The 18,492-nt window shown below is 37.1% G+C and overlaps 1 protein-coding gene across 1 annotated transcript in view; it reads left to right on the forward strand.

Annotated features, from left to right (window-relative positions):
- Positions 1–18,492, forward strand: part of MIA2 (MIA SH3 domain ER export factor 2) — a 108,720-nt gene that overhangs the window by 7,159 nt on the left and 83,069 nt on the right. Inside the window, 3 exon segments of the mRNA XM_036259361.1 lie at positions 5,397–6,567; positions 13,180–13,392; positions 13,495–13,595. Coding sequence (XP_036115254.1) covers positions 5,397–6,567; positions 13,180–13,392; positions 13,495–13,595 — 1,485 coding nt within the window.

Genomic DNA, 18,492 nt, shown 5'->3' on the forward strand with positions numbered 1-18,492 from the left:
GAGAGAGATAGAAACATCAATGAAAGAAACATCTATTGGCTGCCTCCTGCATCCCCCCTACTGGGGATCGAGCCCACAACCCAGGCATGTACCTTGACCTGGAATCGTACTGGGACCTCTCAGTCCATGGGGCAATGATCTCCACTGAGCCACACCAGCTAGGCTGCTATCTGATAAAATTATTGAGGAAAATGTAAGCATATGTAACATACATAGAATAGCACTATAGTGAGTGCTATGTAAGTGTTAGATATTATCACTAATGTTATTATCCTTTATGGACAAAATTTATTTCCCATCACACTCTTGTTAAGAAAAATAATATAAATGGAGCCACTTTAAAATGGAACTGTAGCTACCATCCCAGGGAAACTGCCTTGCATGTCTTATTGGAATATTGAAACAGGGCAAAATAACCTTTGGACTGGGCCAATGGCAACATTGTATCCCAAAGATAACAAGAGAGCAGATATTGTGACTACAGGACTAAAAACTAAAAACATTGTTTAGAATTAGCATCACCCTATTAGCTTATCTGCACCAATGAAAATGCCTTCCTTCCATTGATGTAATTGTTCCCCTTCCCCTTCTCATAAATACCACTTGCCTTTGTCTCCTAATATGAACACTATTAGAGTTTCTGTCCGAGCAAGTAATTCTTTTTTTAAATGAGATAAGTGTTTATTGTTTTAAGCTTTTATTTTTTATTTTTTTATCCTCACCTGAGAACATTTTTTGCATTTATCTCCAGATAGAGCAGAAGGGAGAGAGGGAAGAGAGAGAAAGAAACATCAATGTGATAGAACCACATCGACTGGTTGCCACCCACACAATCCCAACCGGGGCCGGGGACAACCTGCAACCAGGGTATGTGCCCTTAGCAAGAAGCAAACCCGGGTCTCTCTGGTTCACGGGTCAACGCTCTAACCGCTGAGCAAAACCAGCCAGGGCTGTTTTAAGCTTTTAAATTGTGGGGACAATTTGTTGTTCAGCAATAGAAAGACAAGTGATTCTTGAATAGCTATTTTTTAAATCTCAAATAAATGTTTGTTTCCTCTCACTTTGAAGGACCTTTTATTTTTAGCTTACCACTCTTTTTCATATCTGCACAACCTCTTTTTCTGTTGGAGTTTTTAAAAAGCTTGATAATGTTGGGCTTGATAATGAGAAAGGGAATCAGAAGGTGACTTTTCAATACATGAATGTTATTAGCCCATTTAATTCAGATTCCATGTTAAGCCAATTTACATTACAGGAGATCAGTGTGAAGTGAATTTGCCTGGTTAAGCAAACCGTCTATTATCTGGCCCTTGCCCAGCACAAATTCTGGGATTCACTGTCCATTTACTGTACAATTAATGGTCCTGTTAATTTTTTTATACTATGTTTCTTTCTTTCTTTTTTTTAAATTTATTTTTGTTACAGATGTTTCTTCTTTTTTCCCCCCATTGATACCCTCCTCCCCATCCTCCCCCACCCCATCCCTAGCATTATTGTCTAGGTCCATCAGTTACGCATACATGCATATAAATTCTGTGGTTTATCCCTTCCCTCCCACCCCCCTTCTGAGGATTGTCAGTCTGTACCCTACTTCCATGTCTCTGCATCTATTTTGTTCATCAGTTTGTTTAGTTCATTATATTCCAGAAATAAGTGAGATCATGTGATATTTGTCTTTCTCTGATTGGCTTGTTTCACTTAGGATAATACTTTCCAGGTCCCTCCATGTCATCTCAAAAGATTGATCCTGTTAATTCTGTCTCCAAAATACATCTGGAGTACGTTGTCTTCTCACTATTCTCACTCTCCCATATAGTCCTAATCCAAGGGTTCTCTTAATTAGAAGACAACAAAAGCCTTCTAACTGACCTCCTTTTCTCTAATTTTACCTTCTCCCTACCCATTATCCAAACAGCAAAGAATCTTATAAAAATGAAAACTTAAAAAAAAATCAGAGCATGTCTTTCTTTTTGTTTAAAGTCCTTTCTTTCATGACTTTTCACTGAACCCAGAATCAAGCCCTGACTCCTTACCCTGGTTCTACATGATCTCTTTTGCCCCCTTGCTGACCTTGTCTTATGTCACTGCTTGTCCTCACCGTGCTCCTGGCCACACTGGCCTCTGACAGTTCTTACCACACGCCGAGCTTTTCTCAGCCCAGAAATCCAAACAGGCCCTCTGGTTGGAATGTTTTCCACAAGATCTTTACTTGGCTCGTTCCTTCTTTCCCTTAGGTCACAGCTTAAACATTAGTGCCTCAGAGAGGATGGTTCTTATGGAATTACTGCTTCTTAATCAAGGCTTCCTTTCATTGCCTCCATAGCACTTATCACAATTTAAAATTACTTTATTCCCTATTGTTTACCATAGAACCCCAGCACCTAGCACAGCGCAGAGCATATAGCAAACATACTGAAGCCTCAGATTCTTAGGTCAAGTTTCCCGAGAAGTACACTCTGAGATGCACCTTTGCACCCAAGAGGTTTGTGGAGTTTTCTTGGGAGTGATAATAGCACCTGTGAGGGGACAAAAGAAAAGAGACGACTGGGCAGACAGAGAAGCTGAACTGTGATGCAGTTGCAACAAAGGTCTCAGTTGATTCTGATAAGGAGCTCTGAAGCTGGGAGGTCCTTTCAGAATTGTCCTGAATAGAGACAAGGGGTTGGACCTTTATACCCTTGCATTGCTGACTCACTTGGGGAAGTGTAACCTTGATCTAGGTTAGGCTAGTGTGCATCAGAGATAGTTAATATTCTAAGCACTTGATTCATTTAATCCTCAAAACACCCCTCTACAGTAGATACTGTTATTATTCTCATTTTACAGATGACAAAACTGAGGCATAGAAAGGTCATATAATTCACTCAAGGTCATAGAGCTAATAAATGGCAGAGTCAGGATTTGAACTCATAGGGTTTGGCTCCAGAGTCCATTCTTTATCACTATATTGCAGTGCCAAAAACATATTGTAAAGTTACAATTCTGAAGTCTATTTTTTAAAATTCTGAGCATCATTCTCATTTCATAATGGTGATATCCAAAGAACAGTGCATATCAATTAAATACCTTCAGATTAAAAAAAAAAAACTTTACCATTTTTCTTCTTTTTAAAAAATATGTTTTTAATTGATTTTAGAGACAGAAGGGTAGAAAGAGGGAGAGAGAAAGAGAGAAACTTTGATCTGCCTCCTGCATGCCCGGGGCATGTGCCCTAACTGGGAGTTGAACCAAAGACCTCTCAGTATATGGGAATACTCTCAACTAACTGAGCCACACTGGCCAAGGCTATCATATTTTTTAACATTTTATTTATTTATTTATTTTTAATTAATTAATTAATTTTTGTTACAGATGTTTCTCCTTTTCCCCCATTGATACTTTCTCCCCACCCCAACCCCATTCCCAGCCTTGTTGTCCATGTCCATCGTTCATGCATACATGCATACAAGTTCTGTGGTTCATCTCTCCCTCCCCCCAGCCCTTCTTCTGGGGATTGTCAGTCTGTACCCTACTTCCATGTCTCTGGGACTACCCTGTTCTTCAGACTGCTATGTTCATTATATTCCACAAATAAGTGAGATCATATGATACTTGTCTTTGTCTGTTTGGCTTATTTTACTTAGGATAATACTTTCCAGGTCCCTCCATGTCATTTCAAAGGATAAAAGCTATTTCTTTTTTACAGCTGCATAGTACTCCATTGTGTAAATGTACCACAGCTTTTTTATCTATTTGTCTACTGATCGACATTTGGGCTCTTTCCAGATCTTAGCAATTGTAAATAGTGCTGCTATGAACATGGGGGTACATATATTCTTTGTGATTGGTGTTTCAGGCTTCTTAGGGTATATTCTTAGAAGTAGGATCACTGGGTCAGATGGCAATTCAATTTTTAATTTTTTGAGGTAACACCATATTGTTTTCCATAGTGGCTGCACCAGTCTGCATTCCCACCAGCAGTGTACTAGAGTCCCCTTTTCTCCACACCCTCGCCAACACTTGTTGTTTGATAATTTGTGGATGGTGGCCATTCTGACAGGTGTGAGGTGATACCTCATTGTTGTTTTAATTTGCATCTCTCTGATGATTAGTGATGTTGAGCATTTCTTCATATGTCTCTTGGCCATTTGTATGTCCTGTTTGGAGAGGTGTCTGTTTCGTTCCTCTGCCCATTTTTCAATTGGGTTCTTTGTCTTCCTTTTGTTGAGTTGTATGAGCACTCTATATATTTTGTAGATTAACCCCTTATCTGATGTATCATTGGCAATGATGTTCTCCCATACAGTGGGTTGCCTTTCCATTTTGGTGGTTGTTTCTTTTGCTGTGCAGAAGAGTTTTAGTTTGATGTAGTCCCATGTTTATTTTCTCCTTTGTTTCTGTTGCCTTAGATGATGTATCAGTGAAAAGTCTGCTGCGTATGATGTCTGAAATTTTGTTGTCTACATTTTCTTCTAGGATTTTTATGGATTCATGGGTCACATTTAAGTCTTTTATCCATTTTGAGTTTATTCTTGTGCTTGTGTATGGTGTAAGTTGATGGTCTAGTTTCATTTTTTTTTGCAGGTAGCTGTCCAATTTTCCCAACACCATTTATTAAAGAGGCTGTCTTTACTCCAGTGTATGCTCTTGCCACCTTTGTCAAATATTAATTGAGCATATTGTCTTGGGTCCATTTCTGGGTTCTCTATTCTGTTCCATTGATCTATCTGCCTGTTCTTGTTTTGATTACAGTAGCTTTGTAGTATAAACTGAAATCTCGTAATGTGATCCCTCCAACTTTGTTCTTCTTTTTCAAGATTGCTGTGGCTATTTGGGGACTTTCCAAGGCTACCATTTTTCTTCTTGATGATTTGGTTGTTCTGTGAGATGAAAAAGTGTATCTTTACCTCTACTGGCTATATGAAATATCTAAAAAAAAGTAGTCTGAATGTCTTAGTGCAACTTTTATCTAGGCCTTTATACTTGAGAGCCTCTGGTCTGTCTAACTCGTCACCACGTGTTGTGAAATTCCCTTCCCTGAAATCACCACACTGCTGTTTGTGTCCATTCAGTGCCCTCTTAGGAGGAGCAAGATTTTATTTATATGTATGCCTTTCATCAGAGTTTATTTGCAGAGTATACACAAAGACTTATCTCTGCTTCTCAAATTCTTCAACCATTTGATAACAAATAATTCCTAATGTGAAATGATTTTCATATAAGTTTATATTATTAACCTGAAAAGTCAGTTGGGATACTATTGACAATGTCTGAAATGAGATCTGAGTTTAGTGTTTGCTCTGCTGTTGAGCTGGTTGTGCAGTCTTGGGAAAATCATAGTCATCCATTTTAAATGATTTAGGGAGAAACAAGGAGTTTTAGTATATTTATATCAATCATAATTTCTTTCCTTTTAGGAATCTGATTTTCTTTGTCTTCTTGGAGTAAGCTACACATTTGAAAATGAAGATAGCGAGTTAAACAGTGATGATGGTGAAAATATATACCCATATGAAGAAGATAACGATGAAAAATCTAGTGTAGATGACAATTATTTTCAGAGAGAATCTAGATTTTATTCAGCTTCCGAAAGTACTTGGTATGAAGACCAATTTCCAACATCAGAGACTCCTGATGATATCAGAAAAACTGGTGACTCAGAAAATGGGGAAGGAGTAGAAGCTGGAAGTGTGAAACCGGATCCTATTCCAGAAGTGGATTATGTCCCACCCTCCTCAGCTGTGCCCGAAGTGGAAGGATGGTTTGGATTTGGAAGGAAACAAGCAGAAGGGATGCCTTTTGAATCAGTATTTGAACAAGAAAGCTCATTTCAAAGTCGAAAAGTAGCAGTTGAAGATGAGAATGACCTAGAAGAATTAAATAATGGTGAGCTTCAAACAGAACATAAACAAGAACCTGAACCAGAATTCAGTTCAGTGCCAAAGAAACAGTTCGAAGCATCTGAGTCAGAACACAGTCTCAATCCTGAAGCTACTGGTTGGTTTGGCAGTGGATTTACCAGTTTTTTAGGTTTTGGAGGTGAGGATACAGGGCCTGAATTATTGCCCCAAGAAAGCAATCCAACACTACAAGATGTTCCTAATTCCATATCACCTGAGGAAGAACCCGCAGTTCCATGTACAGAAATATTATCAGAAAAAGAAGACATAATCACTAATAATGGCTCAAGTCTCAAACCAAATTGGTTTGATTTTGGTTTTAATATGCTAGGCTTTGCATATGCCAATGAAGATAAAATTATAACATATAATGGACAGAATGAAGAAGGAGGTAAAGGAGATAAACATGAACATCCTCCAACAAGTAAATTTGACCCTGATGAGGATCAAGAAATAAGAATTAAAAAAATTATGGAAATTGAAGATCATTCAGGAAAGGAAGGAGTCGTAGAGAAAACAGATGATTCTGATACCTTACCATATTTTAAAAACTTCTTGTATAATTTTGACAACCCTTGGAACTTTCAGAAGGAAACAGAATTGCCAGCTCCCAAAACAATACTGGATGAAAATAATGTGTTTGAAAATGAAGAAACAGAAGAATTTTTATTTGAAAATGATCCCACAGGTAATAGAAAAAGTATGATGTTAAAAAGCAGATACAGTCAGTCAAGTGGGTATAAAATACCATAATTTATTATTTAAACAAAATGTATATTTATTTACAAGTACAGATAAGATATGTACTTTTATAAGTACAAATGTCCAGTAATCCACATTCTCAAAATACTTAATAATCAATAATATCGATGTTTCTCTCTCTCGCTCTCTCTCCCCTCTTCCTCTTCCTCTCTTAAATCAATCATTACATAAAAATTGAAAAAATTTTCAGAAAACCTTTAAGTTTCAGGAAAAAGATGTTATACGATACAAAGTGGATTATTCAAAAATATTACAATATTAATTAAATGAAAACCAGCCTGGTGTCATGCAAAATTGTTTTTAAAAAAGAATACTAAAAGAGGGATTCAGATAAAGCCAAAGGCCCTATTTTCTGGATATTGGAGAAATTGCTAAAACAGCCAATATTTTCAGATAATTTCAACAAATCTCTTAGGGAATAACAAATGAAAACTTGCCTTAGAGAGAGTGTATAAAAAAAATTAATCACAGATCTTGAATCAATATCTGTGAAAGGCTGAGACTTGAGATAACCATATTTACCGAAAAACTAATAAGCTGATAATAAAAATTTGCAAAACAGATAAATTAGGGAGCAGTTATTTAGAAACTACTTTACAAAAGGATTCCAACTGAAAGTATTTAAATAATGAATTTCCCAAGTACAGTTCAATATGAAAAATTATTCATTATTTTGTTTGATTTAAAATGTAATTTATAAACAAATGTAAGAAAGGCACATCTGTAACTAATATAAATCATAAAGCATAGGTTTAAGTCTAGTGAAATTAATACCTTACTGTAATTAAATATAAAAATATTATAGGATAGTCCTGGCTGGTGTGGCTCAGTTGGTTGAGCGTTGTCCCTTGCACCAAGAGGTCACCAGTTTGATTCCCGGTCAGAGCACATGCCTAGGTTGCAGCAGATAGAATGCAGGAGGCAGCTGATCCATGCTTCTCTCTCCCTCTCACTCTCCCTTTCTTTCTTTCTAAAAAAATAAATAAATAAAAACATATTTTTTAAAAAGCACTATCAGTAATTAAAAGATACTATAGGATATGCATTTTCTTAACATATTTCAAGTGCAGTTCATTTATTTATTTATTTTTATCCTTACCTGAGGACATTTTTGCATTTATCTTCAGATAGAGCGGGAGGCAGAGGGGGGGAAGAGAGAGAGAAACATTGATGTGAGAGAGACACATCAAGTGGTTGCCACCAACACAACCCCAACTGGGGCAGGGACAAACTGCAACCAAGGTACATGCCCCTAGCAGGAACCAAACCCAGGACTCTCAGGTCCACAGGTCGACATTCTAACCACTGAGCAAAACCAGCCAAGGCTCAAATGCAATTTAAAAGATTATTTTAAAAATATTAGTATATCGCCCAGCTGGTGTGGCTTAGTGGTTGAGCGTCCATCTGTTCACCAAGAGTTCGCCGGTTTGATTCCTGGTCAGGGCACATGCTCAGGTTGTGGGCCCAATCCCCAGTGGGGGTCATGCAGGAGGCAGTCAGTTGTTTTTTTCTCTCATTGATGTTTCTATCTCTCTCTCTCTCCCTTCCTCTCTCTCTCAAAATCAATACAGAAAAAAATAAATTTGAGTGTAATTAATTATTGAATAAGCCCTTTTCCCCCTAGTGCCATTAAAGGGCACAGTAGATTGCTATTTGAGTCCTGTTCTTACCACAGTCCCATTGTATTCAATCTCCTAATTTGATTACTCGTTTTTAACTTTAATGTCCACAGAGACATAATGAAATTACTGATAAGCGTTTGTTTACTTGGGACTTTCATCTTTTAAACAATGCTAAGTGACAACATCAAAGTGCTGTGTTAAATTACAACTCAAAGAGCAAAATTAGACATTGAGCAACTCACTCACAAGGCTTTAATATTGTTTTTCAGGACTGCATTGATATATTTCTCTCCTGTTAACAAGTAACTGAGAAGTAAATCACAGTGTTTACTTGGATATCATACTTCAGGCTACAACTAGTTAGAACTTTTTTTCCTTTAATTCTGTTTGGTCAGTTAATTCAATCAAGCAATGAATTTAAACTATGCTTGAAAATTGAATTGCCTTAAAATAAATTGATGGCTATTTGACATGGCATATACATAAGTATATGATGCAACATTAAACACATGGCACATTTTGACATATTTCAAATTTTAAATTAATTTTTGGGAAAGGTAGTCCTTTTTAAACAAAGCTTCTCAAAAGATGTGCATACATATTTTCATTCAAATTTGAACTTAGGCATATTATCATTTAAAGGTATAAATCATTTAAATATTTAATATTAAAAACCAGAAAAATCAGGAATATTTTATTTAAACTTGTGTCAGCCTTATTTATTGAAATGCAAAATACTTTCTCTAATAAAAATATTGTCAGTTGGATAATATGCATTTTTATCTGACAATATGGATTTATCAGACTTCTGTAAAACGCAGTGACAAGATTTATAATTTCTTGAGTTCCATTTAAAAATTTATGATATTCTCATCTTACTGAAGCAGTATGTGAATTTCATGAGACCACCAAATTAATTAAATATCAACCTCATGTGAAGTTTTGCCTTGCCAGACACATTCACATCATATTAATGAAATTCAAAATATAATTTATTGATTTTAACTTCATTTTTTAGCACGGCTTTATGCTGTCATTGAGTATGAGAGAGAAAATAAGCACATGCCTGTGTATACTCATGGCAGCATGTATTTTAGAAACTAAAATGAGAATATCTTGTAGTTTTTTTTTTCTTTTTAAAAATTTGTTATTTGTTATTTGTTTTTGTTACAGATGTTTCTCATTTTCCCCCCATTGACACCCTCCTCCCCTTCCCCCTCACCCCATCCCCAGCTTTGTTATCTATGTTCATTGGTCATGCATACATGCATGTAAGTTCTGTGGTTTGTCTTTCCCCCCACAAAACCCCCCTCCTCTGAGGCTTGTCAGCCTGTACCCCACCTCCATGTCTCTGGGTTAATTTTGTTCAGCAGTTTGTTTAGTTCATTATATTCCACAAATAAGTGAGATCATGTGATATTTGTCTTTCTCTGCTTGGTTTGTTTCGCTTAGCATAATACTCTCCACATCCTTCCATGCCATCTCAAAGGATAAGAGATCTTTCTTTCTTACAGCTGCATAGTATTCCATTGTGTATATGTACCACAGCCTTTTAATCCACTCGTCTACTGATGGATACTTGGGTTGTTTCCAGATCTTAGCTATTGCAAATACTGCTGCTATGAACATGGGGGTACATATATTCTTTCTGATTGGTGTTTCAGGTTTCTTAGGGTATATTCCTAGAAGTGGGATCACTGAGTCAAATGGCAGTTCAATTTTTCACTGTTGTTTTTTTTTAATCCTCACTCGAAGGACATTTTTCCATTTCTTTTGTTCAGATAGAGTGGGAGGGAGAGAGAGGAAGAGAGAAAGAGAGAAACATCGACGTGAAAGGGACACATCGAGTGGCTGCCATCCACACGACCCAACCAGGGCCGGGGACAAACTGCAACTGAAGTACATGCCCCTAGCGGGAACTGAACCCAGAACTCTCGGGACCACAGGCCAATGCTCTAACCGGTGAGCCAAACTGGCCAGGGCCGATTTTTAACTTTTTGAGGTAACACCATAGTGTTTTCTACAGTGGCTGCAACAGTCTGCATTCCCACCAGCAGTGTACTAGAGGCCCCTTTTTTCCACACCCTCGCCAACACTTGTTTGATGATTTGTTGATGGCGGCCATTCTGACAGGTGTGAGGTGATACCTCATTGTTGTTTTAATTTGCATCTCTCTGATGATTAGTGATGTTGAGCATTTCTTCATATGTCTCTTGGCCATTTGTATGTCCTTTTTGGAGACGTGTCTGTTTAGGTCCTCTGCCCATTTTTTAATTGGGTTCTTTGTCTTCCTTTTGTTGAGTTGTATGAGTACTCTATATATATTGGAAATTAACCCCTTATGTGATGCATCATTGGAGATGATGGTCTCCCATATAGTGGGATCCCTTTCTTTTTTGATGGTTGTTTCTTTTGCTGTGCAGAAGCTTTTTAGTTTGATGTAGTCCCATGTGTTCATTTTGTCCTTTGTTTCTGTTGCCTTAGGTGTTGTATCAGTGAAAATTCTGCTGCACATGATGTCCAAAATTTTGTTGCCTACATTTTCTTCTAGGATTTTTATGGATTCATTAGTTACATTGAAGTCTTTTATCCATTTTGAGTTTATTCTCGTGTATGGTATAAATTGGTGTTCTAGCTTCATTTTTTTGCAGGTAGCTGTCCAGTTTTCCCAACACTATTTATTGAAGAGACTATCTTGACTCCACTGTATGTTTTTGCCACCTTTGTCAAATTGAGCATATTGTCTTCAGTCAATTTCTTTTGTAGTTATTTTTATATTCTATTTATAATATCAGTATTTTTCTCTATTGAACAACATAAACATACAAAATACTGTTTTAATGCTGTCAATATTTTCTTGATAATTTTTAAAATAAATGGGTAATTCCTAACTTAAACAATGACATCAAGAATATATTTTGGATGTATGTTGTCTATATTTGTTTTACACAACACACTTCAATAACATACTTTAAAATATAAAAAAACATCCTATAAGTGCTAACCAGTAAAGATTGCTCTCAATAATCTTCCTCCAAAATGTTTATTTGATATAAAAGATATATTTGATTTGGGAATTTAAAAAGCCTGCCCTGGCTGGTTTGGCTCAGCGGTTAGAGCGTCGGCCTGCGGTCCTGAGAGACCCGGGTTCGGTTCCCGCTAAGGGCGCGTACCTTGGTTGCAGTTTGTCCCCGGCCCTGGTCTGTCGTGCGGGTGGCAGCTACTCGATGTGTTCCTTTCACGTCGATGTTTCTCTCTCTCTCTCTCTGTTCCTCTCTCTCCCTCCCACTCTACCTGAACAAAAAATGAAAAAATGTCCTCGGGTGAGGATAAAAAAAAAAAAAAAAAAAGATATATTTGATTTGGGAATTTAAAAAGCCTGCCCTGGCCGGTTTGGCTCAGTGGTTAGATCATCGTCCTGCGGTCCAGAGAGACCCAGGTTCGGTTCCCGCTAAGGGCATGTACCTCAGTTGCAGTTTGTCCCCGGCTTTTATATTTAATAGTACATATTAGCAATATATTATAGATTTGCATGATCCAAATGGACTAGATTTCAGAACTTGGACATTAATTGCTGTAAGTTCTAATATTACCTTTCTTTACTTAACTAGCTCAGTTTCTTCTATGTATTAAATAAAATTAACTGTTAATGTCAAGTAAACTACAGATATTGTAAATAATGGGTCATTTTGACTCTGGTTCTCTAACAAATAAGGTAAAAAATGATATCACCAATTTTCTTAAATGATGGGGATATATATTTTTACAATGGCATTTAAATATTACATCTACTTGGATAATAAATGTATCTAAGAATAAAATCCTATAGAGACCTATTTAGTGTTTTATTCTTAGTTATAAGTTTATACTGTAACAGAGTTATTGACAGTTATGCTAGTTGTTTTTTCTTTTTAAATAGTTTTTAGGACAAAAAGGCAATGTAGAGAATAGATGGCTTGTTTCGCTCAGGATAATACTCGCCAGGTCCCTCCATGTCGTTTCAAAGGATAAGAGATCTTTCTTTCTTACAGCTGCATAGTATTCCATTGTGTATATGTACCACAGCTTTTCCCCCCACTCATCTATTGATGGACACTTAGGCTGTTTCCAGATCTTAGCAATTATAAATAGTGATTCTGTGAACATAAGGGTATATATATTCTTTCTGACTGGTGTTTCAGGCTTCTTAGGGTATATTCCTAGAAGTGGGATCACTGGGTCAAATGGAAGTTCAATTTTTAACTTTTTGAGGTAACATCATTGTGTTTTCCATAGTGGCCGCACCAGTCTGCATTCCCACCAACAGTGTACTAGGGTCCCCTTTTCTCCACACCATCGCCAGCACTTGCTGTTTAATGATTTGTTGATGGCAGCCATTCTGGTAGGTGTGAGGTGATACTTCATAGTTGTTTTAATTTGCATCTTTCTGATGATTGGTGACATTGAGCATTCTTTCATATGTCTTTTAGCCATTTGTATGTCCTCTTTGGAGAGGTGTCTCTTTAGGTCCTCTGAGAAGATTTCTTATAGGAGGAAAGCAAGGATCAGATTGAGAGATTAGAAGATGCTGCACTGCTGGCTATGAAGTAGAAAGATGGGGCCATGAGCCAAGGGATGAGGGTGGCCCCCATAAGGTGGAAAAGACAAAAATGGTTTATCCTCTAGAGCCTCAGGAAGGAACACAGCCCTCTCAACACCTTGATTTTAGGACTTCTGATCTTTATACCTTTAAGAGAATACATTTTTGTTTAAGCCAGTAAGTGTGTGATAGGGACTAATTAACACAGGCTACAATTTATGTTTTAGAGAATTTTTTCATAATGAAGTATGACAATGATCCCAAAGGTCCTTGAAAACAAAAGGGAGCCCCAAACAAAGCAAGTATTAAAAAAGAAAAAATTCTCATTTATTTGCAGATATAATCTCTCAAATAGAGTTACCTAGAATTCATGAAGATTTATACTTTGAAATGCTATATGAAAATGAGGATGAAGAATTAAGAACGTCACTAGATACTGAAGGGTCTACTCATGAGGAAATAGACACTTCTGTGGAAAATACCCTGCCAAATGCTCCGATGTTTTCAACTGATTTCTCTTTGTCTTCTCAAAATTACATTGCTCAAAAAGGTAAGAAAGAAGTTATTTGTTTTTTAATGCAGCAATTAAGGAAGAGATTAGACTTAGAAGTTACATCATATAAAGTACTTATTTTTATTTAAAAATCCACAGAAGATGCTTCTGAGGGTCACATTCTGAAATTTTTATTTCAAACTGATGTTTATGATTGCATGAATGCTGCATTTGCACCAATCGGAATTCTTATAGAAAGGGTAAGTTGACGTTTTAAGTCTTTTGCAATAATTTTCCCTATTTTGCTAAATATAGGAGCAGCTGAAATTCTGTTTGAGTGAATCTTTTTTATGTAAGTGCTATATAACATTTCTCTTTTCATAAAGTGTTACTGGTAAGGTTGATCCTCACATGAACACTATGTTGCATGAATATTGTTCAGGATTTCCTTTCCTTGTGTGTGGGTGGAGGGGAGTTGATGGGGTTGTGTTTTTATTTTTATTTATTTATTTAATTTTATTTTATTTTTAATTTTATTTTTTTACGGATATTTCTCCTTTTTTTACCCCATTGACACCCCCCCCCCCCATTGCCCCCACCTCTTCCCCGGCTTTGTTGTCCATGTCCATTGGTTATGCATACATGCATATAAGTTCTGTGGTTTATCTCTTTCCCCCCCCCACCACCACCTCTTCTGAATGTTGTCAGTCTGTACCCTACTTCCATATTTCTGGTTCTACCCTATTTCTCAGACTGTTATGTTCATTATATTCCATAAATAAGTGAGATCATGCGGTATTAGTCTTTTCCTGCTTGGCTTGTTTCACGTAGGACAATACTTTCCAGGTCCAACCATGTCGTCTCAAAGGATAAGAGTTCTTTCTTACAGCTGCATAGTACTCCATTGTATATATGTACCACAGCTTTTTTATCCATTCATCTACTGATAGACACTTGGGCTGTTTCTAGATCTTAGGTATTGTAAAGAGTGATGCTCTGAACATGGGGGTACATATATTCTTTCTGATTGGTGTTTCAGGTTTCTTAGGGTTTATTCCTAGAAGTAGGATCACTGGGTCAAATGGAAGTTCAATTTAATTTTTTGAGGTAACACCATATTGTTTTGCATAATGGCTGCACCAGTCTGCATTCCCACCAGCACTGTACTAGAGTCCCCTTTTCTCCACACCCTTGCCAACACTTGTTGTTTGATGATTTGTTGATGGCAGCCATGCTGACAGGTGTGGGGTGATACCTCATAGTTTTAATTTGCATCTCTCTGATGATTAGTGATGATGAGCATTTCTTCATATGTCTCTTGGCCATTTGTATGTCCTGTTTGGAGAGGTATCTAGTTCCTCTGCCCATTTTTAAATTGGGTTCTTTGTCTTCCTTTCGTTGAGTTGTATGAGTACTCTATATATATTGGAAATTAACCCCTTATCTGATATATCATTGGCAATGATGCTCTCCCATACAGTGGGTAGCCTTTCCGTTTTGATGATCGTATCTTTCACTGTGCAGAAGCTTTTGAGTTTGATGTAGTCCCATGTGTTCATTTTCTCCTTTGTTTCTATTGTCTTAGGTGATGCATCAGTGAAAATTCTGCTACGTATGATGTCTGAAATTTTGTTGCCTACATTTTCTTCTAGGATTTTTATGGATTTATGGGTCACATTTAAGTCTTTTATCCATTTTGAGTTTATTTTTGTGTATGGTGTAAGTTGATGGTCTAGTTTCATTTTTTTGCATGTAGCTGTCCCATTTTCCCAACACCATTTATTAAAGAGGCTGTCTTTACTCCAGTGTATGCTCTTGCCACCTTTGTCAAATATTAATTGAGCATATTGCCTTGGGTCCATTTCTGGGTTCTCTATTCTCTACCACTGGTTTATATGCCTGTTCTTGTACCAGTACCAGGATGTTTTGATTACAGTAGCTTTGTAGTATAACCTGTATCTGGTATTGTGACCCCACCCACTTTGTATTTCTTTTTCAAGATTGCTGTGGCTATTCGAGGTCTTTTTTGGTTACATATGAACTTTTGAAATATTTTTTCTAGTTCTGTGAAATATTTCATTGGTATTTTGATGGGGTTTGCATTGAATCTATAGATTGCTTTGGGTAATATGAACATTTTAATGATGTTAATTCTCCAATCCATGAACAAGGTATGTGCTTCCACTTTTTTTATATGTTCCTCTATTTCTTTTTTCAATGTCCTGTAGTTTTCTGCAAATAGGTCCTTTACTATTTTGGTTAAGTTTATTTCTAGGTATGTTAGTTTTTTTTTGCCACGATGATAAATGGGATTGGTTTTTCAGTTTCTCTTTCTGTGAGTTCATCATTGGTGTATAAGAATGGTGTCAATTTATTGATGTTAATTTTGTATCCTGCTACTTTGGCAAATTCATTTATTAAGTCTAGTAGATTTTTGATGGAGTCTTTAGGGTTTTCTATGTATAATATTATGTCATCTGTAAATAATGACAGTTTCTCTTCTTTCTTTCCATTTTGGTCCCTGTTATTTTTTCTTCCTGTCTGATTGCTGTGGCTAAGACTTCCAGTACAATGTTAAATAAGAGTGGAGAAAGTGGGCATCCCTGTCTTGTTCCTGTTCTTAAGGGAAATGCTTTTAGTTTCTGCCCATTGAGTATGATGTTGGCTGTAGGTCTTTCATATATGGCCTTTATTATGTCGAGATGTGATCCCTTTATTCCCACATTGCTGAGTGTTTTTATTAGGAATGGGTGCTGGATTTTGTTGAATGCTTTTTCAGAATCTATTGATATGATCATGTGGTTTTTATTCTTCATTTTGTTAATATGGTGTATCACATTCATTGATTTGCAAAAATTGTACCAGCCTTGCGTCCCTGGAATGAATCCCACTTGGTCATGGTGAATAATTTTTTTGATGTATTGCTGGATGATTTGCTAGTATTTTGTTCAGGATTTTGGCATCTATGTTCGTCAGGAATATTGGCCTATAGTTTTCTTTCTTTGTAGTGTCTTTTTCTGGTTTTGGAATTAGAATTATGCCGGCCTTATTAAACGAGTTTGGAAGTCTTCCTTCTTCTTGAATTTTTTGAAATAGTTTGAGGAGAATGGGTGTTCGTTGTTTTTTGAATGTTCGGTAAAAGTCCCCCGTGAAGCCATCTGGGCCTGGGCTTTTGTTTGCTGGGAGAGACTTGATTACCTCTTCAATTTTTTTAATTGTTATTGTTCTGTTCAAATTTTCTATCTCTTCCCCATTCAGTTTTGGGAGACTGTGTTTCTAGAAATTTGTCCATTTCGGTTAGATTGTGTAATTTGTTGCCATATAATTATTCATAGTAGCTGTTAACGATCTTTTGTATTTCTGAGGTGTCGGTTGTTACTTTTCCTCTTTCATTTCTGATTTTGTGTATTTGGGTTTTCTCTCTTTGTTTCTTGGTGAGTCTAGCTAAGGGTCATAAATCTTGTTTATCTTTTCAAAAAACCAGCTCTTTGTTTCATTGATCCTTTGAATTGTTTTTTTGATCTCTATATCATTTATTTCTGCTCTGATCTTTACTATTTCCTTCCTTCTACTTGATCTGGGGTTTTCTTTCTGTTTGCTTTCTAATTCTTTAAGTTGTGAGGTTGGACAGTCAATTAGAAATTTTTCTTGATTCTTGAGGTAGGCCTGTAGTGCTATGAACTTCCCTCTCAGAACTGCTTTTGCTGCATCCCATAGATTTTGTGTTGTTGTGTGTTCATTTTCATTGGTTTCCAGGAAGTTTTTAATTTCTTCCTTGAGCCCTGGCCAGTTTGGCTCAGCGGTTAGAGCGTCGCCCTGCGGTCTGGAGAGACCCGGGTTCGGTTCCCGCTAAGGGCACGTACTTCGGTTGCAGTTTGTCCCCGGCCCTGGTTGGTTGTGCGGGTGGCAGCCGCTCGATGTGTCCCTTCACATCGATGTTTCTCTCTCTCTCCCTTCCTCTCTCTCCCTCCCACTCTATCTGTACAAAAAATGGAAAAATATCCTCGGGTGAGGATAAAAAAAAAAAAAAAAAAAAAAAAAAAAATTTCTTCCTTGATTTCCATGGTAACCCATTCATTGTATAATAATATGTTATTTAGCCTCCATGTGTTCAAATGTCTTTGCATGTTTTTGTTGCAATTGATTTCTTTTTTTAATTTTTTTTTTTTTTTTATCCTCACCCGAGGATATTTTTCCATTTTTTGTACAGATAGAGTGGGAGGGAGAGAGAGGAAGGGAGAGAGAGTGAGAAACATCGACGTGAAGGGACACATCGAGTGGCTGCCACCCGCACGACCAACCAGGGCCGGGGACAAACTGCAACCGAAGTACGTGCCCTTAGCGGGAACCGAACCCGGGTCTCTCCGGACCGCAGGCCAACGCTCTAACCGCTGAGCCAAACCGGCCAGGGCGCAATTGATTTCTTATTTCATGCCATTGTGATCTGAGAAAATGCTTGATATGATTTCAATCTTTTTGAACTTGTAGAGATTTAGTTTGTGTCCTATCACGTGGTCTGTCTTTGAGAATGGCCCATTTGCACTTGAGAAGAATGTGAATTCTGTAGTTTTGTGGTGTAATTCTCTGTAGATATCTATTAAATCCATTTGATCTAGCGCTTTGTTTAGTGTCTGTGTTTTCTTGTTAATTTTTTGTCTATAGGATCTATCCAGTGATGTCAGCAGGGTGTTGAAGTCCCCTGCTATGATTGTATTGCTGTCAATTTCTCCTTTGAAATCCTCCAGAAGATTTTTAATATATTTTGGTGCTTGTATATTGGGTGCATATATGTTTATCAAGGTTATATCTTCCTGTTGGATAGATCCTTTCAATATTATGTAGTGGCCTTCATTGTCTCTAGTTATGGGCTTCATTTTGAAATTTACTTTGTCAGATATAAGTATTGCTACCCTAGCTTGTTTTTGCTTTGTTTGCTTGAAAGGTTTTTTTTCCATCTCATCACTTTCAACTTATGTGAGTCTTTTGTTGTGAGGTGGGTTTTCTTGTAAACAACATATATGTGAGTCATGCTTTCTTATCCAGTCAGGTACTCTGTGTCTCTCTTTTTTTTTTTTTTTTTTTGTGGTACATGCCCCTAGCAGGAACCAAACCCGGGACTCTCTGGTTCACAGGCCAACGCTGAACCGCTGAGCCAAA

This window comes from Molossus molossus, unplaced genomic scaffold, assembly GCF_014108415.1.
Source record: "Molossus molossus isolate mMolMol1 unplaced genomic scaffold, mMolMol1.p scaffold_m16_p_1, whole genome shotgun sequence".
Taxonomy (NCBI): domain Eukaryota; kingdom Metazoa; phylum Chordata; class Mammalia; order Chiroptera; family Molossidae; genus Molossus; species Molossus molossus.